This window comes from Meriones unguiculatus, chromosome 19 (genome assembly GCF_030254825.1).
Source record: "Meriones unguiculatus strain TT.TT164.6M chromosome 19, Bangor_MerUng_6.1, whole genome shotgun sequence".
NCBI lineage: Eukaryota > Metazoa > Chordata > Mammalia > Rodentia > Muridae > Meriones > Meriones unguiculatus.
In genome coordinates this window covers 49306055-49326264 of record NC_083366.1, presented here as the reverse complement: position 1 = coordinate 49326264, position 20210 = coordinate 49306055, and the positions used below count along the sequence as shown (strand labels likewise).

The 20210-nt window shown below is 43.9% G+C and overlaps 1 protein-coding gene across 5 annotated transcripts; it reads right to left on the bottom strand.

The window, feature by feature from the left end:
* Positions 1-8195: 8195 nt before the first annotated feature.
* LOC110558631 (leukocyte elastase inhibitor A) lies at positions 8196-16381 on the bottom strand. Of its 5 annotated transcripts, none has more exons than XM_060372510.1 (8): positions 16153-16380; positions 15704-15740; positions 15433-15608; positions 13744-13881; positions 12481-12598; positions 10771-10913; positions 10409-10576; positions 8196-8700 (listed from the first exon to the last, which is right to left on the bottom strand). In XM_060372510.1, exons 3-8 carry the CDS (start codon positions 15598-15600, stop codon positions 8299-8301), a joined length of 1137 nt encoding a protein of 378 aa, XP_060228493.1. In that variant the 5' UTR covers positions 15601-15608; positions 15704-15740; positions 16153-16380; the 3' UTR covers positions 8196-8298. The 5 variants fall into 5 exon arrangements, with proteins under 5 accessions (XP_060228493.1, XP_060228491.1, XP_060228489.1 ...); XM_060372508.1 differs by having other exon boundaries at positions 15704-15995; positions 16153-16379; XM_060372506.1 differs by having other exon boundaries at positions 15704-15987; positions 16153-16379.
* Between the last annotated feature and the right edge of the window lie 3829 nt (positions 16382-20210).

Sequence of the window (20210 nt, the reverse complement as noted above, 5' to 3'; positions counted from 1 at the left end):
GTCTTCCTCTGGGAACTGTGTGGTTCCTGGGCTCCTGTACCTCGGGGTACCCTTGGGACACTGTCCCACCTCAGAGCTGGGATACCTTCCCAGTCCTTGGAGCTGTGACTGGGATTTGAGGCCTTGGAGTTGTGGAGTTGTTGGTTTCCTTGATACCCTTCCATCCAAGTACTAGAAGACAGGCAACAAACCAATAATAAAACAAACAAACAAAAACAGAAGTTAAAGAACGGTTAGCACACCAAAGCATGGTAGTCAAGAGGCTGTCCTGTCCACATCTACGTAAAAGCTCTCAGCATGTGCAACAGGGCGCTTCCTTCTGATGGAAGTGCAGGGTTAGATGTCCTTGTGCCCTAGTCTGATGCTCTCATCCCACTAGCTGGTCAGTTGTCCCATTGTCAGTTGCTATGTTTCATCCTTCAATGATTCCTTTGATCTGAGAGTGACTGGGTACGCAGATTTATCCTGAGTTCGCTGTCACGTTGCTTGGGTAGGAAAGGATAATTCTTGGTACCAGTGAAGGAAGTCTCCCAGGAGATCTCAACTTTACAAAACATAGTTCTTTTAAGGGTGGTCATGAAATCTCAACCTCCACACAAATGACATGTCTGTGTCCCCATTGAGCAGCACTTGCCACTGGTCCTTGTTTCCACACAGGGATCCTGAAACAGTCCATTTATTCAGCTGCCACACTGACCAGGTGTTCAGGCTGTTGGCACAGGAGTCGGAGGTAAGGCAGCTGGATGTGGTGGCAGAGATGGTCAGAATGGCCTTTATGGTGCTGGGTCTGGTGGGTTTACGTCCAGTCTGGGTCAGAAGATAGCCATAGAGTGGCCGGATGACAGCCAAGCCCAGTGCTCCCATGACTGCAGTTTTACAGTGCTACCAGTGGGCACATCTCTGAGTCCTAGACCCTGAGGCACAGCAGGAGCCAGAGCATCCACTATAGGTCACTTGGTCTCTGCTGGTAAGCTAGCCATTAGCCTGTAGAGCCGGCTGGTTCCTTCACACCTCATCTGGGCCCAAGTTTTAATATATCGTTTCCATTCAGCAACTGAATTCTGTTGGGCCGATCCATTCTAAACCAATTATGCTACTTATCAAAAGACCCAAGGCCAGGAAGATTATAAATGACGAAACTCTGTCTCATGGCTCTGCAAGCTGAGGAGTTCCAGATTAAGCTGCCAGCAAGTTTGATGTCTGTTTTCAATATGGTACCCTGTGAAGATGGTGACATGGTTCTGCGGGTCTAGGTGCTTGCCGCTAAGCCTGATGATCCAGGGTTGAAGCTTGGCACTCACTCAGTAGAAAAAAGGACTGACTCCAGAAAGTTGTCATCTGACCTCTGTGCAAGAGCCACAGCATGCACACCCCATGCCCTTGCAAACACACACACATACACACACACACACACACACACACACACAACTGTTAAAAAACCCCAAAGCCCCATCCTCCTGTCCCCATGGATAGAAAGCAGAGGACCCTAACATACCTTAGATCAAATGTTTGAGAAGTCTTTAAATGATTTACATTGCATGATAAATGTAAACACTATGCAAATCATTATACTTCACTGATTGGGAAGTTATAACAAGAACTAAATATCTATGTGTGCTCAGTACAGACACACATTAAAAAACATATCTTTAATTGATAGTTGATTGAGTCTGTGATGTAGAGCCAAAGTACCTGGGGCAACTGGGATTGTACTAGGATTAGAGGCACAGGCAGGCTGCTCAGGGAAAGGAGTGATGGTCGTCCTCATCAGAAAGCAGGACTCATAACATGCAGAATGGTTTCTAGGCCTCTGTCTGCTCTGCTTTTAAGCATCCCTAATTGTGACCGGTTCTACCCTGCTTCTACAGTATTAGCCTAGGCTTCCATTCAGTTGTGTCCCTTACCTGATCCACCTTCCCTTTGGTCTTGGCCTTCTCGGCCTCTTCAAAGTCACACAACTATTAGAGGCACTTGTCACGTTTCACAGGAAAGAAGGTGTCTTGGTTACTTGCCTGCAGCTTTGAAGAGACACCATGACCAAGGCAACCTATAAAAGGAAGCACTTAATTGGGGCTTGCTTACAGTTTCAGAGTGAGTCCGTGACCATCCTGGTGAGGAGCAGGGCAGTAGGCTGGAGGAGCAGTCGCTGAGAGCTTACAGGCTGAGGCAACAGTCATGAGCCAGAGTGCAGGGGGAGCATGTAGCCTGGGCTTTTGAAAACCAGCGAACCCCTATTGACCCCCCCTCCTCCAACAAGACCACAGTTAATCCTTCCCAAACATTTCCACCAACTGTGGAGTAAACATTCAGCTTATGAGCCTACAAGGCTATTCTCATTCAAACCACCACATGAGGTAAAGGAAAAGGAAGTAACTGAGGTTGTGTCATTCCAGATATCAAATAGTGTTCTGAAATACTAGATTACAGCTGGGGAGATGGCTTAGTGAGTAAAGTGCTTGTATCACACACGTGGGGAACCTAGCTCAGACCCCAGCATCCAGGTGGTCATCTCTAACCCCAAGACTAGGAGACAAACAAATGCAAGGGGCTCTCTGGACAGCAAAACTAACCAAAGCTGGGAGCTGCAGATGCCAGGAGACCCCTTGTCTCAAAATATAAGGTGGAGAGCAATAGAGGAAGACATTTCACATCCACCTTTGGCCTCCACATACACACACACAGAGAAAAATGTATACACACACACACACACACACACACACACATAAATAAATTTAAAATCAGTGAGTCATGACCACAGTGTACCTCTCTATCTGTTCACATCTTCATATTTCTATCAGTGATATTTCAGTTTTCTATATAGAGTCTTGAACATCGTTTATTGGACTTATTATTGGGCACTAGAGTATTTTCAGACTTACTCATCATGCTATTTTTAAAAATGTAAGTGTAAAGATTAAATGGACATAAACATTAGTCTTCAAAATGAACAAGGTATCATAATTAACTCCTTTCAATATTAATAATTTAAATTTTCTAGCAAAATAATTTTTAAACATTATGAAGTTTCTTCTTCTTATCCAAAACAAGTCCACATTTTTTGAGTTCCTGTATCAGCTAGACTCTTTATAAATGTAATAGATTATTTATCAATTTTTAATTATCTTTATTAATTTTTAATTACTGAGAGTGTGCATTCTTTTCTCATTTGCATACACATTTCTCCTTTAATTTCTTTCTATTTTTGTTCTTTCATTTTGAGGGAATGCTACTGAGTGCATCCAATTTTAAAATTTTTATGTTTTTCTAGTGCACTGAATCTTTTTTTTATAAAATGTCTATTTTTAGGATAGGAAACATTATTTTTGCCTAGTATTAATATAGCTACATCTATACCTATGGTAATGTGTGCATTGTGTGTAAGCCAGTAAAATGTTTCCAGTTGGAGTTTAAGGGGACAAGAAGGCAGATAGTTCTTTGGAATGGAGACTAGAAGATTTATTAACATCATAGAAGGACAAACAGACAGCAGCATGGCTGGGCACTGAGGGCAGATGTCGTGTGTAAAGGAGTGTAAAGGTGTGTTAAGGAGTAAGGATCCTTATACATTTTTTGAGGAAGAGGTGGGGGTAGATTGAGGTGTTTCCCTTTTTAACCCAAGGTTGGCCTTGTTGGAGATAAAGAGGGTCATGCAGTTGATTAACATTCTTCCTGGTTGGTCATGACCTGAGGCCCATGGAGCAGGAAGACAAGACCCTAGAGAAACAAGTTCACTATGTTCTAGAAACCAAATGACTATAGTTCCTGGAACTGCCACAGGTCAACCAAAACACAAGATGGCATGAGCCTAGCCAGCAGTCACTTTTCTTCTTGTCACAGCTAAACACTGAAGAGGCAACTTAATGGTGGAAAGATTGGTTTGGGCTGATGGCCGCAGGGGTCCAACTCCCTGGTTGCATAGCATTGGTGCCTGGCACTCACCATGGCAGTGGGTGTGGGTGGCACATGACAAGACTTCCATTTACTGCTGGACAGACAAGAAGCAGAGAGACAGAGAGGGACCTAGGTGGGACAACAGCCCCTCCCCAAACACACCCCAGTGATTTGTTTACTCCAACATGGCCCCACCTCCTAAAATTTCCAGATCTTTCCCCAATAGACGCCACAAACACGAAGGACCAAGTGTTTAACACATGCGCCTGTGAGAGACCTTTCAATGCAAACCTGTAGAATATCTTCTTCCTTTCAAATGATGTTTTCTTTAACTCTTCTACTCTTTCAACCCAGACTGACCCCTTTGCTTCTTAACCAAAACATTTAGTCAGTTTATATGACAAGTGGTCACTTAAAAAACCTACTTTCACATCCCATCTTGTTTTCTCTCCTGATTGCTGTATGATGACCTCTTCCCTCCCTCGTGCCTTCTTTGGATTGATGGCGCATTCTTTGTTTCTCTTTGGTTAATACAGAAGTTGTCTAATCATTTTACCATCTCCCCAGACCTTGGACATTGCATCCTCCATCCCTGGCTTATCTCCCCAGACAATGCAAATACCTTGGAAAGTTTTCTTTAAAGGAAGGAAGTGCTAGAGACTGAACTATACCTCTAGGCCAAGGACCAAAGAGCGTTAAACTCCATTCCTTGCCCTATAACCTCTACATTAGCACTTTTTTTTATTTATTCTTAACTATAGTTTCAATGTGTTGTGATGCTGTGCCAGCTAGCCTCTTTGAAAACATGAGCTGAAATCATCCTCTGGCATCAGCATCTTAGATATCTACAACTATGGAGACAAGCTCCCAACCCTGCTCACTATTGATTTTAATTCTGTATACACTGGAAGCTCTTTAGACACTATTGCTACCATTTTATGTGATCAATATTCACTTAAATTCATCACAAATGCCCATTTTTTTCTTCTCCTTTAATTTTTGTCTTCCAACTGTGACATTTAGGTGCATAAAGACTATTCCTCGGTATGGTTTAAGGCAAAGTCTACTTGCATCAATGCTCTTAGTTTTTATCTGAATGCATCTTGGAGGTTATCTTTCCCCAACACAAACCAAGCTGAAGTCGGTAGGATCTGGAGTTTGCTACTCCAGGAAAACTGAAAGCTCTCTCTGTAGTTTGGCTTCCCCAGCTGCAGTGGCTGTGCGGTTAGTGTGCTGCCCTGTCATGGGTCCTTTTTATTCGGTTGATTTTATGAGTTTTCTCTTAAGATTTCTGCAGGTTTTCTAGGACAGGTTTTTGCTTGGTTTTCTTGCTAGGACAGAGTTACTTGGTTTCCTCTGCTAGGGTTTAGAGTATGCACCCAGGCCTTTTCTCCAGTCGGGAATAAGCATTTGGAATGTTAGCTTTTTTTCTTTTGTTCTATGTGTATGGGGGGGGCATTTGTATGTGTTGGTGAGGGAACAAACTTGTGTGGGCATGGATGTGCCTACACATATGTGCATGTGTGTGGTTGCTCATGTACATGCATGCATGTGCTTTGGGGGCCCCAGCTCGTCACTCTACACAGTATATTTTGAACACTGTCTCTTACTGCACCTACCTGGACCTTACTGATTGGCAAAGCTAGCTGGCCAATTGTCTCTAGAAATCAGTTTCTCTCCTACCTCAATCCAGGGCTGAAGTGACAGATGCACCCCTCCACACAGGGTTTTTATGTGGCTGTTGGTGATCCAAACTCAGGTCTTCATGTTTACAGGGGAGGCACTTGACTGACTGAGCCATCTCCCTGGCCCAAATGTTTGCTTGTTATGTATTATTCTGCTCTGTATGCTCCCTCTCTTCATCCCCTTTGTGTGTGGAGGTGGGGAGGAGGTGAGACAGTGTTACTCTGTGTAGCCCTGGCAGTCTCGGGACTCTCTGTAGATGAGGCTCGCCTCAGACTTAAAGATCTGCCTCTTTAGTGCTCAGATTAACACCATTTGGCTTCATCCTAACTCTTTTGAGTTATTTATCATTCCTTCTGAATTTTCCAAACTTACTTTTGGTATTGGGAGTTTATTGACTATATCTGACTTTCTAGAAGAAACTAAAATCAGTTAATTACTTAACCATTTTAATGTATTGCTCTATCAGTTCTTAAACATCCACAAATTCTTTCTCCTGTTATCTAAGTTTTTTTAAGGAAATAATTTTTTATTATACTTTTTGGCTCTGGGGTTTCCAGTATCTTTTAATTCAGATGTGTGGTGGCTTTTGTAAGTTTTCAACTGCCTGCTAAAGTGTTTGACCTTGGCTTTCATCAACTTTATCTTCAAATACTGTTGTTCTCTGGATTGTATGGGAGGCAGCAAGATTTGGAGTCTTCTACTATTACCATTCTCTTTTGTTCATGCTGCTTTGGGTCTCTGTTGCCATGGCTCCCCATTCACAGTCATCCCTGATTATACTCTGGATACTGCATTTGAAAAGCAGATTGTAATAATGATTTGAGGCTTAAGGATAACTCGCTTGCTCCCTATACAGATGACTTTAGTTTTGCATCTGCATGTGCCAACAGACAGATTTAGGATTGGAAATAGAAGTTGTCCAGAGGCTGCAGGACAGCTGCACTGTGAGCTTTTCATCCACACACTCACCCAAAAGCAGGAAAGGGAAACGAGTGTTCCATTCTTGGGAGGCCAAACTGTTTCTGTTTGCCTAACAGTGACACAATCTACCATACAGTTCTTGTACCTTCTCCAGACTGGCAAGTGCTGCTGAGGCATAGGTGGCTAAATTTGCCCTGGACTTTCTCTGGGCTCTTGCCGGTATTTGCCCCATTCTGTAGCATTATATTGCTGACTATGCTTGTTTTCTTGCTGTCTAGTCTGTGATCTGGGACTTAAAAACGTTTTTGACTTTGAACAACTTACCTGTAGTTACCTCAGAGGTAAAATGGATTTGAGCAGAGTTGCTTAGATTTAGTTTCTGTATGATGAACACTATTTAGAATGAGAACAGTTGATTTTGCTGGAGGAATGTGATGGTCAGCTTCCTGTTACTATCACAAGCATCATAGATAACCAGCCTATAAAGAGGAAAGGATGACCTGGCCTCAGTCTCAGACTCCTATCCATGATCACATGATCTTGGTGGCAAAGCCAGATGACAGTGGCAAGGATCAGGCAGTATACCCAGACTTGTCACATGAAGACAGAGTAGAAAGAAGAAGAGACTGAGGACAGACATCCCCTTATGGGACACAACTCCACCATGATCTGAAAACTTTCCTTGAGCCCCGTCCTCTACCTTCCAGTAACGCTATAGTTGAGCAAAACTGTTATTACATGGACCTTTGGGGAACATTCCTGATTGAAACTAAAGGGAGCAATCCAAGAGGAAGAGTTGCAGAGGCAGTGCCCACTGCTTGCCTTTTCTGCTACATCCAGGAAAACCTGGAGTATAGTAAGTGCTGGCATTGTGGGTACGGAGTGGGGAGAACAGGAGGAAAAGCTTCCTGGTGATCTGCTGCAGTTTTGTTTGTAAACCTGTGGAATCCTCATCACCATCCATATTGCCAAGCCAATTGCCCCTGTGACTGTGGCTTGCCTGAGACCAGAAAGAGAGAGAGAGAGAGGACAAGCATCATCTGGCTTCTAGATTTTAACAAATCTTAAGTTTGTAAAGTTCCAGCCGTGTTGTGGAAGGACAAATGTAGAATCTGAAGCCCCACAAAGGAGTGTCTTCAGCAAACGGTCACACTAATCATGAGTCTCCAGCCCAACTGCCTTCACCACTGCACGAAGCCATCCTAGCAACATAGCAACTTGAGTAGTGGAGGTCAAGACGCTTCATCTAAGACCACAGAGAAGCTGGGTAAGGAGGACACTAATCCTCCATGACAGAATCATAGAGATGGTGCATCTTCACAAGAAGGGAATCCTTCAGTCTCTTTGTTCCCATGGCATCTCTGCTTTTAACCCTCTTCAACACCCAGGGATGCATTCTGCTGTCACTTCTGAAACTATTTGTAAAAGAGCTAGCATGGTTTAACTTCACAAGCCATGAAAGAAAGTAGGTTGCAATGGCTACTTTGGGTCCATTTGTTTTATTAGTACTTTATCACTTGTCAGTTTTATCTCTTTACTTTTGCCTTCTTCTAATTCTAGACTGAGGAACAACTGACTTGGGAAGAAGTCATACTATTCCATGCCTGTTAGGAGACTGTGTCCATTTCATATGTCACCACAGGGTCAAAATGTGTAGACACAATATGGTTGAACATACAAAAGAAACTAAAGATTGGTTTCTGGATAGAGGTTTTATTGGCAAGGATAAATGAAAATAATCACTGTTAAAATCTCAGGCAATGAAACTCTAAGCTCTTCCTTTTATTTCTAAAGTCTCTTTTATGGGGAACAGACCCTGCCAAGGAAGAGCAGGTTAGCTGTTGGGTTGTGCCGAATGAAGAAAAGGAATGGATGATCCACTGTGAATTCTTCCTCAGGCAAAAACATGCAGAGAGCAATGCCCCCTGTGGCAGCAGCTGCTTCTGTTCCCTCCTCACTCACTTCCACAAAGGACTTGTGGACAATTTTTGATATGAAGAGATCTCTGGATCCTGACATGCCAGACAGATCAGCCTTGCTGCTGGTGAACAGATCCTGTACTCCCAGGCGGCCAAGGTTGGAGTTAAGGGTGTAGCTCTCTTCCAACTTGAACCTGGGCAATTTGACATGGACGTCAATGGTTTCCAGGTTCTCACATTTGGTCCATTCACGCAGTTTTTCTGAAGTTAACTGTTCCTCAATCTGGAATTAATGTAAGGCAGAAAGAACTTAATTTCTTATTGTAAGAAGGTACTCTTCAAAAGAGCAGACTCACAAAGGCCACTACTCCTAGGTTTCCTTCACGGTTTCTGCCCAAACAGATTCCACCTACATTTCATTTTTGTCTCACAATTGGTGAAATACAGCAGAACCATTTTCCAGGTTGTTGAGGGTCCAAGTATAAAAACATTTAACAATAGATCTGTCACCCATTCATCCAACCATCTATTTATCTGTCCATCCATTCATCCATCCACCCAGCATTTATCCTTCTGTTTATATCTCCATCTATCTATCCATCAGTCAATCATGTATCCATTTCTCTGTGCGTCACTCACTCACTCCTTCTGTTCCTCTCATTCTTCCATTTTTCCATCTTTTAATCCACCCATCATCCGTTTTTCCATCCGCTCAATATTTCTTAGATCCCTGTCACAATGAATCACTTGACAGAAGAGCTAGAAGAGCTTTTAAAACCTTAGTTGCTTTTATGGTACAAGGGAAAGTTTTAGAAGTTTCCTCTATTTATTTTAAAGTTGTAGTAATCTGTAAACTCCACAAGAACTGAAGGAATCTCTAATAACTCCTGTGTAAAAAAAAAAAAAAAAAAAAAAGGTGGTGTGGGGACAAAATGTATGGGACTTAGTTCACTTAAAACAAGGACAAGCAGCTGACATGGGGGCAGACATGCTGCAATCCCAGCATTCAGGAGCCACTGATGGAGGGCTGTGAGCTTAAGGCCAATCCAGGCTTCAGAGCAAAATCTTGTCCATGGGGTGGAGAAGATTCCAGGAGAGTAGGGTAGAGAAAAGTGGAATAGAGCAGACACACAGAACAAAACAGGGATACTGATGGCACCGGCTTCGTAGCATTGTTGTGACCATTGAATAAGTACCATACAAATATCAGCTATTATTATTCCTCTATGGGACTAGAATAGAACCACTTACCTTAGAGACAGCTTATTAGGGCCTCAATTTGTAATATGATAGATTGCCAGCAAGAAAACACAAGTGACAAACGGACCCCATTCATGGCAGTACATACTCTGTACATTGGAATAACAGCAGGCTCCTTCATGATTACAAGTGTAGGCTGGGGTGGGAACGAGAGCTAAGCCACAGGGCAGCCTAGAAATTTAAAGGGAAAACTGCAATCTCCACAGTTTTCTCTGCTTCTGACCCTGTCAGGAGACACCCAGTCCCTAAAGACAGAAATCAGTTCTTACTATAATTCCTTTAATGTTACTCCATGAGGCTTTCTGTGCGGGGACACTCATCGCTGTTCCGTTTAATTCTAAATCTCTAAATCTAAATTAGATTAAATTCTAAATCTAATTCCTCCATCACAATGGTTCACTGAAGGCAGCAAATATTCTGAACATTTAACCGTTAGACTTTAGGCCTGGGCTTGTGGTTCAGTGACAGAACACTTACCTAGCCCAAGGTATTTCGCACTGCAAATAATAAATAACAGTGATAATAATACTAATAACTGTATAAACACAGGCCTTAGAGGAGTAAGTCCTGATGGACTATATTTATGGAAATGGCGGCATTTTGTCAAGGGATTCTGGGTAAAGTCTGGATGAACACCAAATGCTTACAGTGCAGTTTACACACATTTATACTGAAGTAGAAATCCAATGCCATGAAAGGAAACACCAACCAAGGTGTTGAGAGCCAGTTACCTTCTTAAGACCCATGGACTCATCCTCAGTGTCTTCAGGCAGCAGAATGATCATGCTAAGTTCTCCGCCCTGGTAAGGCATCTCCAGCACCTTGCACTTCAGGTCCGGAATGTAACCAAATGGAAATTTTTTCTTTTGATACATCATCTTTACTGTTTTTGTGTCTTTCTGAAATGGTTACAAAAAGGAAGACTCACTCAAGTTATTCCTCTTGTCTTTTAGAGGAGAGGGGAATCTGGGGTCTCCGGGTAGAGTACTCCATGGTAAAGCCCTGGCCTGGCATGGAGATGGGGGCTGTGGTACACCCTCAGCACTCACCCACACACAACCAAGAACATCCCAGGTAGATGGTGCCACCTGACCTTATTCAGTCGGAAGGGAGCATCGGTTGTGTCCCGTTTCATGAATTTCTCCTGCCACATTCCCTTGAAGTAGATGGCATTCACTAGCACAAGTTTGGTCATGCTGTCAACCACGCCCACAGCCAACAGTTCTGGAATTTTCCCTGGGAAGATAAGGTCAGCTTTTGTAATGTTCCATATTGAAATTCCAAATTTAAGCGGATAGTTTATTAGCTCTAAAATGTCATTCTAACCTAGACTTCACAGTTTATTTTGTTTTAACTCAGTGTTAAGTTAGGAAAGGCCCATTTGTCCCAGTTTCATTTTAAATAAACCAACTTGTAAGACCCAAAAGGTTTGTGCCTTTTATGCCCTCACTGAGGCCCTAAGTTCTATCCCGTGACCCAGTAAGAAAAAGTAAGGCAAATGTCTTCAAAGGTTTAAGACACGAACGTTCTTCTTTCCTGGGTGGAAACAATAACCATTATTTTCTGAATGGTTGTTCCTTATAGAAAACAAACAAAATTTCTTACTGAAATGTTTTTTGGTCACTGGTAAACAATGTCTTCCAATCTGCAAAGTAGAAGCCTGCTCTTGTGAAATGGACTTTGAACAAATATCCAAGACAATTCTTAAGTCTTATCCAGTGGGTAAGTCTGTGGAAAAGAAGCCACTCTCCCCAAGGCTGACTGCCCTGCTGGGAACTGATAGAACTGGAGACAGGGATGCCCTGGGTGCTGACTCACACAGGTCTGAGGACAGAGCCATTCCAAAGCTGAATTGAGCCCAAAGGTGAGTCACTCCATACCTGCTACTTTACAGATACTGGACAAAATATTCGGCAAAAATATTATGAATTCAGCCATTTCTAAATACTGATTTCATGCATTCTGTGAGGTTTCACATCTTGTTTCTTTCCATATGAACACCAACACTTTCGGACAGGCATTTTTATTAAGTTTATTCTGCATTTTCATATTGGTTTTAACAATAAATTGTAGTTTGGGGAACCCATAGGCACTCAACTGCTTCCATTCAATTATGTCTGTATTTCTCCACTGATAAGTTTCTGACATATGAAATTTTGCTTTATTCTAGGGAATAGCCTGTGAGTGTCAATGCACATAAGCCAGGATTTGGGAAGTGAGGAAGAGAGAAAGCAGATGCAGGGAGAGAGTGTAGGAGGAGTAAGAGTGTGCACAGTGGCTCTGTTGTGGATCAGAGGGGTCACCCAAAGGCCTGTGTCTTCAAGATTTGGTCTCTGCTCCATTCTACACTGGAAGGCAGAGGAACCTTTAAAGGTGTGACCTAGCTGGGGTTCATTAGGTCGTTGGGGGGGGGTGTTTTCTTTCTATGTGCTTTTATTTTGAGACAGGGTCTTGCCACGTGTACACAAAGCAATCCTCCTGCCTCAGCCTCCCAAGTGCTGGCTGGGACTGTAGGTCTTCATCAAGAAACCTACCTTGGGGAAGAGGTACTGCTATTGAAAGTGATTGTGAGACCCTGGTCTCTCCCTCTTTCTGTTTATTCACCAGTGAGGTGAACGGGCCTTCTCTCCCATGCTGTCTTAATGTTGCCATAGAACCAAAGCAATAAGTCCAGGTGGTTATAGACTGAAACCTCCAAAACTGTGAGTCAAAATGAGCCCTTTCTCCATAAGCTGATTGTGTCAGGTGTGAGCTACAGCAAGGGAAAGGTGACTAAAGGAGCCAGTGCTGCTCAGTTTCTCACCTTCTGTTTGACCTTTGACCCACTGGTTTATTTCCTTCCTTGCATCTTCAGAGGCATGCTGGAAATCCACAGGAGCCAAGCCAGCACCATACAGTTTCTGAGTTGAAGTCAAGAACTCCTATATTTAAAAAAGGAAGTGCCATGAATAACTTTTATTCCCTACAGAAGTTTTCTAAAGTCCCCAAAAGAAAAAAAAAAAAGCCGTTAAAATGGAAAAGGTTCATTAAAACCTAAACTTTATATTTTGCTATTGTGTTGAAAGATCATATAACTTAACACTAAATGTACTGTCTTGTTTCCTTCCTTCTTTCCTTCCTTCTTTTCTTCCTTCCTTTCTGTCTTTTTTTGTTTTCTGAGACAGGATTTCTCAAACTCAGTCTCTTCCTACCTTTGCCTGCCCTGTGCTGTGTCCTAACCATTTTTTCAGGTTACAGTGCAGTAGTGGTAAATGCAGTCTTTTATTTAACATTTCTGGCATTAATACAAAGTTCACAAATTCCTTTTTAATCCCACATTACCTTTTTCAGAAATCAGCAAATGTTGCTTATACTTTAAGTGGCTTTTCAGATCCTCTTCTGCTTTGTGTGTGTGTGTGTGTGTGTGTGTGTGTGTGTGTGTGTGTGTGTGGAGTGTGTATGTATGGTGTGTACATACCTGTGCAATCACAGAGGGTAGAGAAAGACATCAGGCGTCCTGCTCTCACTCTCTGCCTTACTCTCTTGACACAAGAGAAGTAGTTCACGCTCAGTGAACTAGGCTGGTGGTCCACAAACCCATCAAGAAAGTAGGTTTCATCAAGAAACCTACTTTGGGGAAGAGGTACTGCTATTGAAAGTGATTGTGAGACCCTGGTCTCTCCCTCTTTCTGTTTATTCACCAGTGAGGTGAACGGGCCTTCTCTCCCATGCTGTCTTAATGTTACCATAGAACCAAAGCTATGGGAACCAAGGGATTCCCATAGCTTTATTTTCCACATTCTAGGGTTACAGGAGAGTGTGAAGCCATGCCTGGCATCTGTCATGGGCCCTGGCATCCACACCCAGCTTCTCAGGCTGCACAGGAACCTATTTTACCCACTGAGCCACAGGTTCAGTCCTTATATTCGCTTAAATAAAATAAAATAAAATAAAATAAATCCAGGAACCACCTTTGCATTAGACAGACTGAAATGAAACTCCATTCTTGGCTATTTTCATGAATGACCTGCAACATGGCTGTGCTTCTCTTCAGGAAGTTCAAGAATGCGAAGAGCTAGGTACTCACAGGAAGGAAACTGTAGGTTTTCTCTCCATACAGTCTGTTAGCAAGTTTCAGTTTGTGAGAAGCTCCACGTTTGCTCACTTCAGCATTCAGGCTTTGAAACCTTGAATGAATGTCATCAACTGCATCAAAATGAAAAGTCTAGAGCAAAGAAAACATTCTTTGAACAATCATTTGTTTTGCAGTTGTGAAGCAATTTCTTGGCGTCTGCTTCTACCAAATTATTTTTTTCCTAATGCTGAGTTGCTCCAGCCTAATATTTTATTAATATGTTCTTGGGAGAGCAAACAAAATGAAACCAGAAGTGTACTGCTCACTGAGACATAATAATTAAACATGGTTTTAAATAATTTTTAATAGTTCCACAAGTATGAATGATTAACACTATTTATATCAGGTTTTTTTCCATAAAAAGATTTGGAAAAGATATGCTCAGGTTTTTATTCTGTGCCATATACATTTTTTTTCTTCAAAAAAGAAAAGAGCCTCAGGAAATAATAAAATAATAAACAGTGAATGTAAGACACATCCCTGGTGTGAGACCCAAAAGGTAGGACCGACTGAGGCCTTTTTCTTTGGTTATCTTACCAAGGTCCACAACTCACTCTCTTGAAAACTAACTTCCTTAAATGTATTGTGGTGAGGGTATATCCACATCTGTCTGTTGCAGATCAGTGGGCCCTCCCTTTATGGTTTATGAGGCCTGGGCTGGTTACTCAATTCTAAGAAAACAGACAAAACCACACAGGGTCCACAGTCCACGCTACTCCCGAGATAGGCAGTGTTTGATTGCTACTTGCGTGAACCTACTAGACTGAAATGGGGAGGGAAAGGCCTGGAAACTCTTTTTTACTGAAGTTGTCACTGGTAAAGACTCCACAGTGAAGCAGATATAACCTGTGAGCAGCACCTAGCAGCAGGTGCACAGTAGCCAGGCAGGTCAGTTAGGAAACACTTTCCCACTCCTGTCCACACTTCCAAAGGGGGCAGAGTCCCTCTCAGAATGAGGGACAGCAAGAGCAGAAGTCCTCTCCACACCACTTAAGGAAGACAGAAAGCTGTGAGGAGCAATGCAAAGGGGACCTGCTGTCCCCCAGGGGTGCAGTGATAAAGTGTTGGTCCTGTTCAGCAGGCCACAGGGACTCTCCAATCTCTCCTCCTGCAGAGCCACAGCCAGTCAAATCAGGCTGGAGAGAGGCACAGGGTTAACCCTGGGAACACAGACAGGTGGCTCTTTTACCTTGTCCCCACACAGGCACCACCACCAGGCTGCCTACTGTGACATGTTCGCATATCTCTCATGCCCGAACGACATGTCTTACAGGCATGATTCATGAGTAGTGGTGGTCCATGCAAAAGGAAAACAGGAAACAGCTAGCTCAGGGGAGGTGCAGGGAGGTGACAGGAAAGCTGTCAGATTCACTCCTGGGAATGGGAGCACCAAGCCTGCAGGTATTGTCACTGTCTTTGGTCACTCTGTGTCCCTGGCTGGACAGAAAGTGCCCCCTGCTCAGTTAAAGTTGGTAGTGAATGAACAGCTGACCGTTCCTGGGCCTTTCTGAAAGTCTGACTACACCATGAGCAGCTACTGAACCCGGTTCCTCATGGCTTAGAAGACACAGCGCAAGAGCTCGGAGGGGCAACTGTTAGCAGGGAGGGGGGAGAGAGGCGGCCAGTTTTCCTTCTGCTAACCTTAGAGAGCTGGGCTGCAGTGTTGCCTCTGGCCCCCAGGAAGACCATGGCCAGGGCAGAAGAGATGCTGAAGGGAGAGATGAAGATGTTTCCTGTGGAGCTGTTTTCACTCAGGCTGTGGAACAGCTCCAAGGCAAAGAGGGTGTTGGCTGTACTCAGCTGCTCCATGGTGAAGGCTGCAACACAGAGGGAGACCAGCATTGCCAACTACTACACAGCAGGACCATCTACCTCAACGTTGCCAACCTCCCCTGAGACCTGCGGAGCTTACCTGCTGCCTAGAAGACCAGGCTCCAGCTGCTGCAGACCTAGGAGGAAGCAAAGTGCCCAGGGAGCTGCAGCCCTTATAGAAAGTGAAAGGGGCGTGTCCTCCTGGCAAGCCCAAGCTGGCTGGAGAGGCTCACACAGCAGAGTCAAAGGGTGACTGTAGAAAGTTGTCTTCTGACCTCTGTGCTAGTGCCACAGTGTGCACATCTGTGTCCGTGCACACACACAACTGTTAAAAATCGTCTTGTTGCTGTGTCCTCAAAGATGGAAATGGAAATCCTAAAAGGGCTGAAAATCTGCCGCTTTTATAAGGTCCCAATCCCACTCACGAGGGACTTTTTAATACTGTTTAATACTGAAGATTGACTTTTAATATAAAATTTAGAACCACAAACATTCAAACCGTATTACTCCCCCCACAAGCCCTGTTCTCCCCAAACTCATGTCTGTTACCGTTTGGATATGGTCGGAGTGAGTCTCCTGAGCACTCACGGAGTAAACATCATGGCCGTTGTGAGGTTTCAGAAGGCAGAAACCTGAGTGAGGTGTTTGGGAGGTGGAGGCTCTGAGAAGTGAGGAAGCTTTCATAAGGCTCTCAGGGCGGGGTCCCGGACTGAAAACCAGCACATCATCCCCTTGACCACCAGGTGGCGGGCACGCCTCAGCTCTTAGGGCTGTGAGGCCAGTGCCTGCCTGTGGCTTTCCCAGGCTGCTGCTGTGGTACCTTAGCTGTTGTGCAGCTCTGGAACCCCGGAGCAGGCCCAGCCTTTATCTCCGCGAAAGGCATCCCGGTGGGGAGTCGGCAGTGGCGCAAATCCTGGCTCCAACCGACAAAGCTCTTCGGTGGCTCCACCTCTGCCGCCCTTCTCTGCTTTATTAGAGGGGAGAGAGCAGAGGAGCCACACCGGTGCTCGCTGCTCCTTTTCTGTGATGCCTGACACTTCTGCACTCTGCCCAGATGAAGGCCATTTCAGATGCCATGTTTTCAATCTGGAGAATTCGTACTTATCCAGCTCCAAGTGTTCTAATACAGTTACACAGACACTGTCCTAGTCACATACAAGATGCATTCATTCCTGTGTCCCCAACTTTATTCCAGTATTACCAAAATCAGATATGAGATTCAGCATATTATTCTTAGTGAGTCTGTCAAATCAAACGAGCTAGTTTCTTCCAAGATAGATTTGGACCAGCTTAGGACAGAATTTCCTTTTTAAAAATCAGTGCCAGGCAAGGAAAAAGCGGTAGGCGCCACCGAGTTTCAAAGCCCAGCATTAGGAGCGCCAGGACAGCAGGAGTCTTGGGAATGACCGCGACAAGTCTCTCTGGTCCCACCTCCCGGACACACTTCCAGCGCGGGGTGGTTTAGGTGTGCAGGGTTCTGGCGGACCCCATCCCCATGACCACTAGGTGGCGCTCACGCAGCAGCTCTGACCGGCTGAGCCCAGTGGTTTCCCCAGGCTGCAGCTGTTTACAATAATGCTCTGGAGTTCAGGAACCATGGAAGAGGAGCCGCCTTTAGTTCCACGAAACATCTTCCTGGTGGGAACTTTGCAGTAGCACAAGCCCTGGCTCTAATAGGCATCGCTCTGCGGAGGCTCGGAGTCGGCTCTGCCTAGGACCTGTCTCCTAAGGGCATTCATTCCTCGAAACCCAGGAGAATGCGCAACCCTGCTCCACCTCTCAATCAGCTGGCCTGAGATGCCTGGAGACAACATCAAGAATTTCCAGGACAGCAGAACCAACGAGTGCCGCACTGGAATGTGGGAGCAGTTGTCCCATAGTTCACTGGGTCCCTCCCTGGTGCCTCCCTTGAAGCAATTCTGCCTGAGGCATTCTGGCCTGTGACAGGCATGGCAACTGGGATAACCCCTTGATGGCTCTGACTCACTTCCTTGCGGAGATGAATAGCATCTGGCTTCTTGACATATTAATCTCCTTATCAAAGGTTAGTTTTGGCACACCCTTCATCTTCTTTCCTGAGCATAGGCTTTCTTTCTTTACATGGTGGAGGATTTCCCAAATCGTTAAGTTCTGTGCTCACTAGACCTCCCTCCCCTTCTCTCCCTCTTTCCTCCCTCTTTATCAGTGTGTATGGGTGTGTGTGTGTGTGTGTGTGTGTGTGTGTGTGTGTGAGAGAGAGAGAGAGAGAGAGAGAGAGAGAGAGAGATTGAAGCAGACAGACAGACAGAGACTGAAGATAAGACCACTAGATTCATCACTGCTTTATCTGGGAGAAAGCACTAAGTTGTTCAAAGTGACCTCAAAATGGACATCTTCCTGTCTCAGACTCCCAAATGGCTGAAATGACAGTCACCACACCTAGCTTCTCTTTTGATTGTAACTTGTCTTTAACTTTTGCCTTCTTTTATTGTACCTTAAGCAATCAAGTCCTCTCAACAATTTGCTCAGAGATTTTGTTTGTTTTGATTTCCACCAAATATTCTAGTTCATTGCTTTTACATTTTTTCACCCACAAAGCATCAGGGCACGAGCATAATTCAGCCAAGTTCACCCACTTTGTGAGAGGTCAGTCTTTCCTTGGGCTTCTGGCATCTTGTTCCTTATTTCTAACTTATGGTTGGAACTGCCTTTACCATTCATGTTTCTGCCAGCATTCAGATCTAAGCCATTTGAGAAATCTCTCCTAAGTGTTGGGCCCTTCCTAAAGTTCCCCCTTCGGAGCTGTCAGCATTGTGAGCCCTAATGCTCCATCAAAAGACTGTAAGTAAACAGTGAAACTGGGTAGTTTGTTTCACTTTTAGAAGCTGAAAACTTGAGTTCAAGGTGCTGGGAAGTTCTATGTTTGGCAAAAGCTTCCCTGTGCTTCCAAGATGGTGCCTGATTGCGGAGTGCTCCGGAGGGAAGAGGATCATATTCATGAAACAGAAGAGATGAAAATGGCAACCCATCCAAACCTTCTGTCTTAGGGTTTCTATTGCTGTGATCAAACACCACGATCAAAAGCAACTTGGAAAGGAAATGGTTTATTTCAGCTTACACTCAGGTCATATTCTATGACTGAGGGAAGGCAGGGCAGAGGCTCACGGTAGGAACTAAAGCAGAGGCCTTGTCGGAGTGTGGCTTCCTGACTTGCTTTCCATGGAATATACTGAAAGTGATCTTCCATACAATATGTTCTGATCATGGCTTCCTCTCCCCAACTCCCTAGATCCTCCCTCACCCACCTAACACCACACCCTTCTCTCTCTCTCAAACAAAAAATCAAATAAACCAGAATTAAAAAATTTAAAAGCAGAAGAAGCACATACACAGAAAGAAAGAGACAGAGAAAAATCCCAAAACTGGAAGCCATAATATACAAGTGAAATGCCAGTAAGAAAAAGAAAGAAAGCCCAAATAACCCACATGAGACATAAAGTTTACAAAAATAGCACTGAGCTCATTTTGTGTTGTCCATCTACTGCTGGGCACGGAGCCTACCTTTAAGAGCCATTAAGTGTTTTGAACAAAATTTTAATCATTCGATTTACCAATACTAAGGAGCTAGATGCTGGGGTTAAAGCCTGCTAGCTCACAGAAGCAGCAAAAGCACCCAGCTGGCCTTTCTCCACATCCAATGTCCCAAAAGACATCTCAAAAAAAACCCTCAAGCTGAATGTCCTTCCCTTCTACTTCCTGTCCATCTCTCTACCTGTCCTCTGGACTTCCTCTCAGTCCCTACTGTTTTTTCCCTTGTTTACTCCCTGTCAACTGGTTGCTTGATCTGTCTCTTGACCTAGTGTTCACTTTACCTAATCTTGTTTACAATCCTTTAGCAGAAAGGTGTGTGGTAAGGCTGAACCACACCACAACTAAAAACAGGTTTTCCCAGTAAACAACACAGTCTTGGGGTTCAGAGTATGATCAAATACCCTGCAACATACAGGTCAGTAAGACAATAAAATAAACACACAAAAGCCTGACCACCCTTTTGCATTCTGAATTAGCATTTTCAAAATCCAAAGATTCAGCTAATACTTTCCTGACTTGTGAATCTGATACTATTCTATTTACAGTTAAAGTTAATCTTTGCATGAAAATCAGTGAAGGCTTCCTTTGGACCTTGTACAATATTAGTAAATGACTCAGACCTCTTTCCTGAATCTTCAGCCTTGTCCAAAGGATTTGAAGCTGCTGAATATGTGATTATCAGATTCCAGGTGCCTTTGTAACTCAACACATTGATCTTCACTGATCCTGGGAAGTGTTAAGAATACCTCTAGTCTTCTTTTGCTGTTCTATGGTCCTAGCTTCCTCTTTCCATCATGTTCACCATTGTAACTGAGGACCAGCTTCCAATATTGCTGTTGCCAAATCTTTCCAGTCTTGGGGGGATAAATCTGTTCTGAGTTGCCAATGAATTTAATATCTGCTTCACATAGGGTGAATGCATGCCATATGAAATTATTGCTTCCTTAAATCTCAGATCTAATATTTCTATAGGATTCCACTTAACTTCTTCATAACCTTGGGTGTGCCTTCCATCTCCTGGTAGATCTCGTATACTA

Bases quoted from the DNA above. Each gene is read 5' to 3' on its own strand.
- LOC110558631 (XM_060372511.1), bottom strand. From the start codon at position 15,600: ATGGAGCAGCTGAGTACAGCCAACACCCTCTTTGCCTTGGAGCTGTTC. The intron at 10,914-12,480 runs GTGAGAAACTGA...TTATCTTCCCAG, and splicing joins GGTCAAAGGTCAAACAGAAG to GGAAAATTCCAGAACTGTTG. The intron at 8,701-10,408 runs GTAACTGGCTCT...CATTAATTCCAG, and splicing joins AGTCCATGGGTCTTAAGAAG to ATTGAGGAACAGTTAACTTC.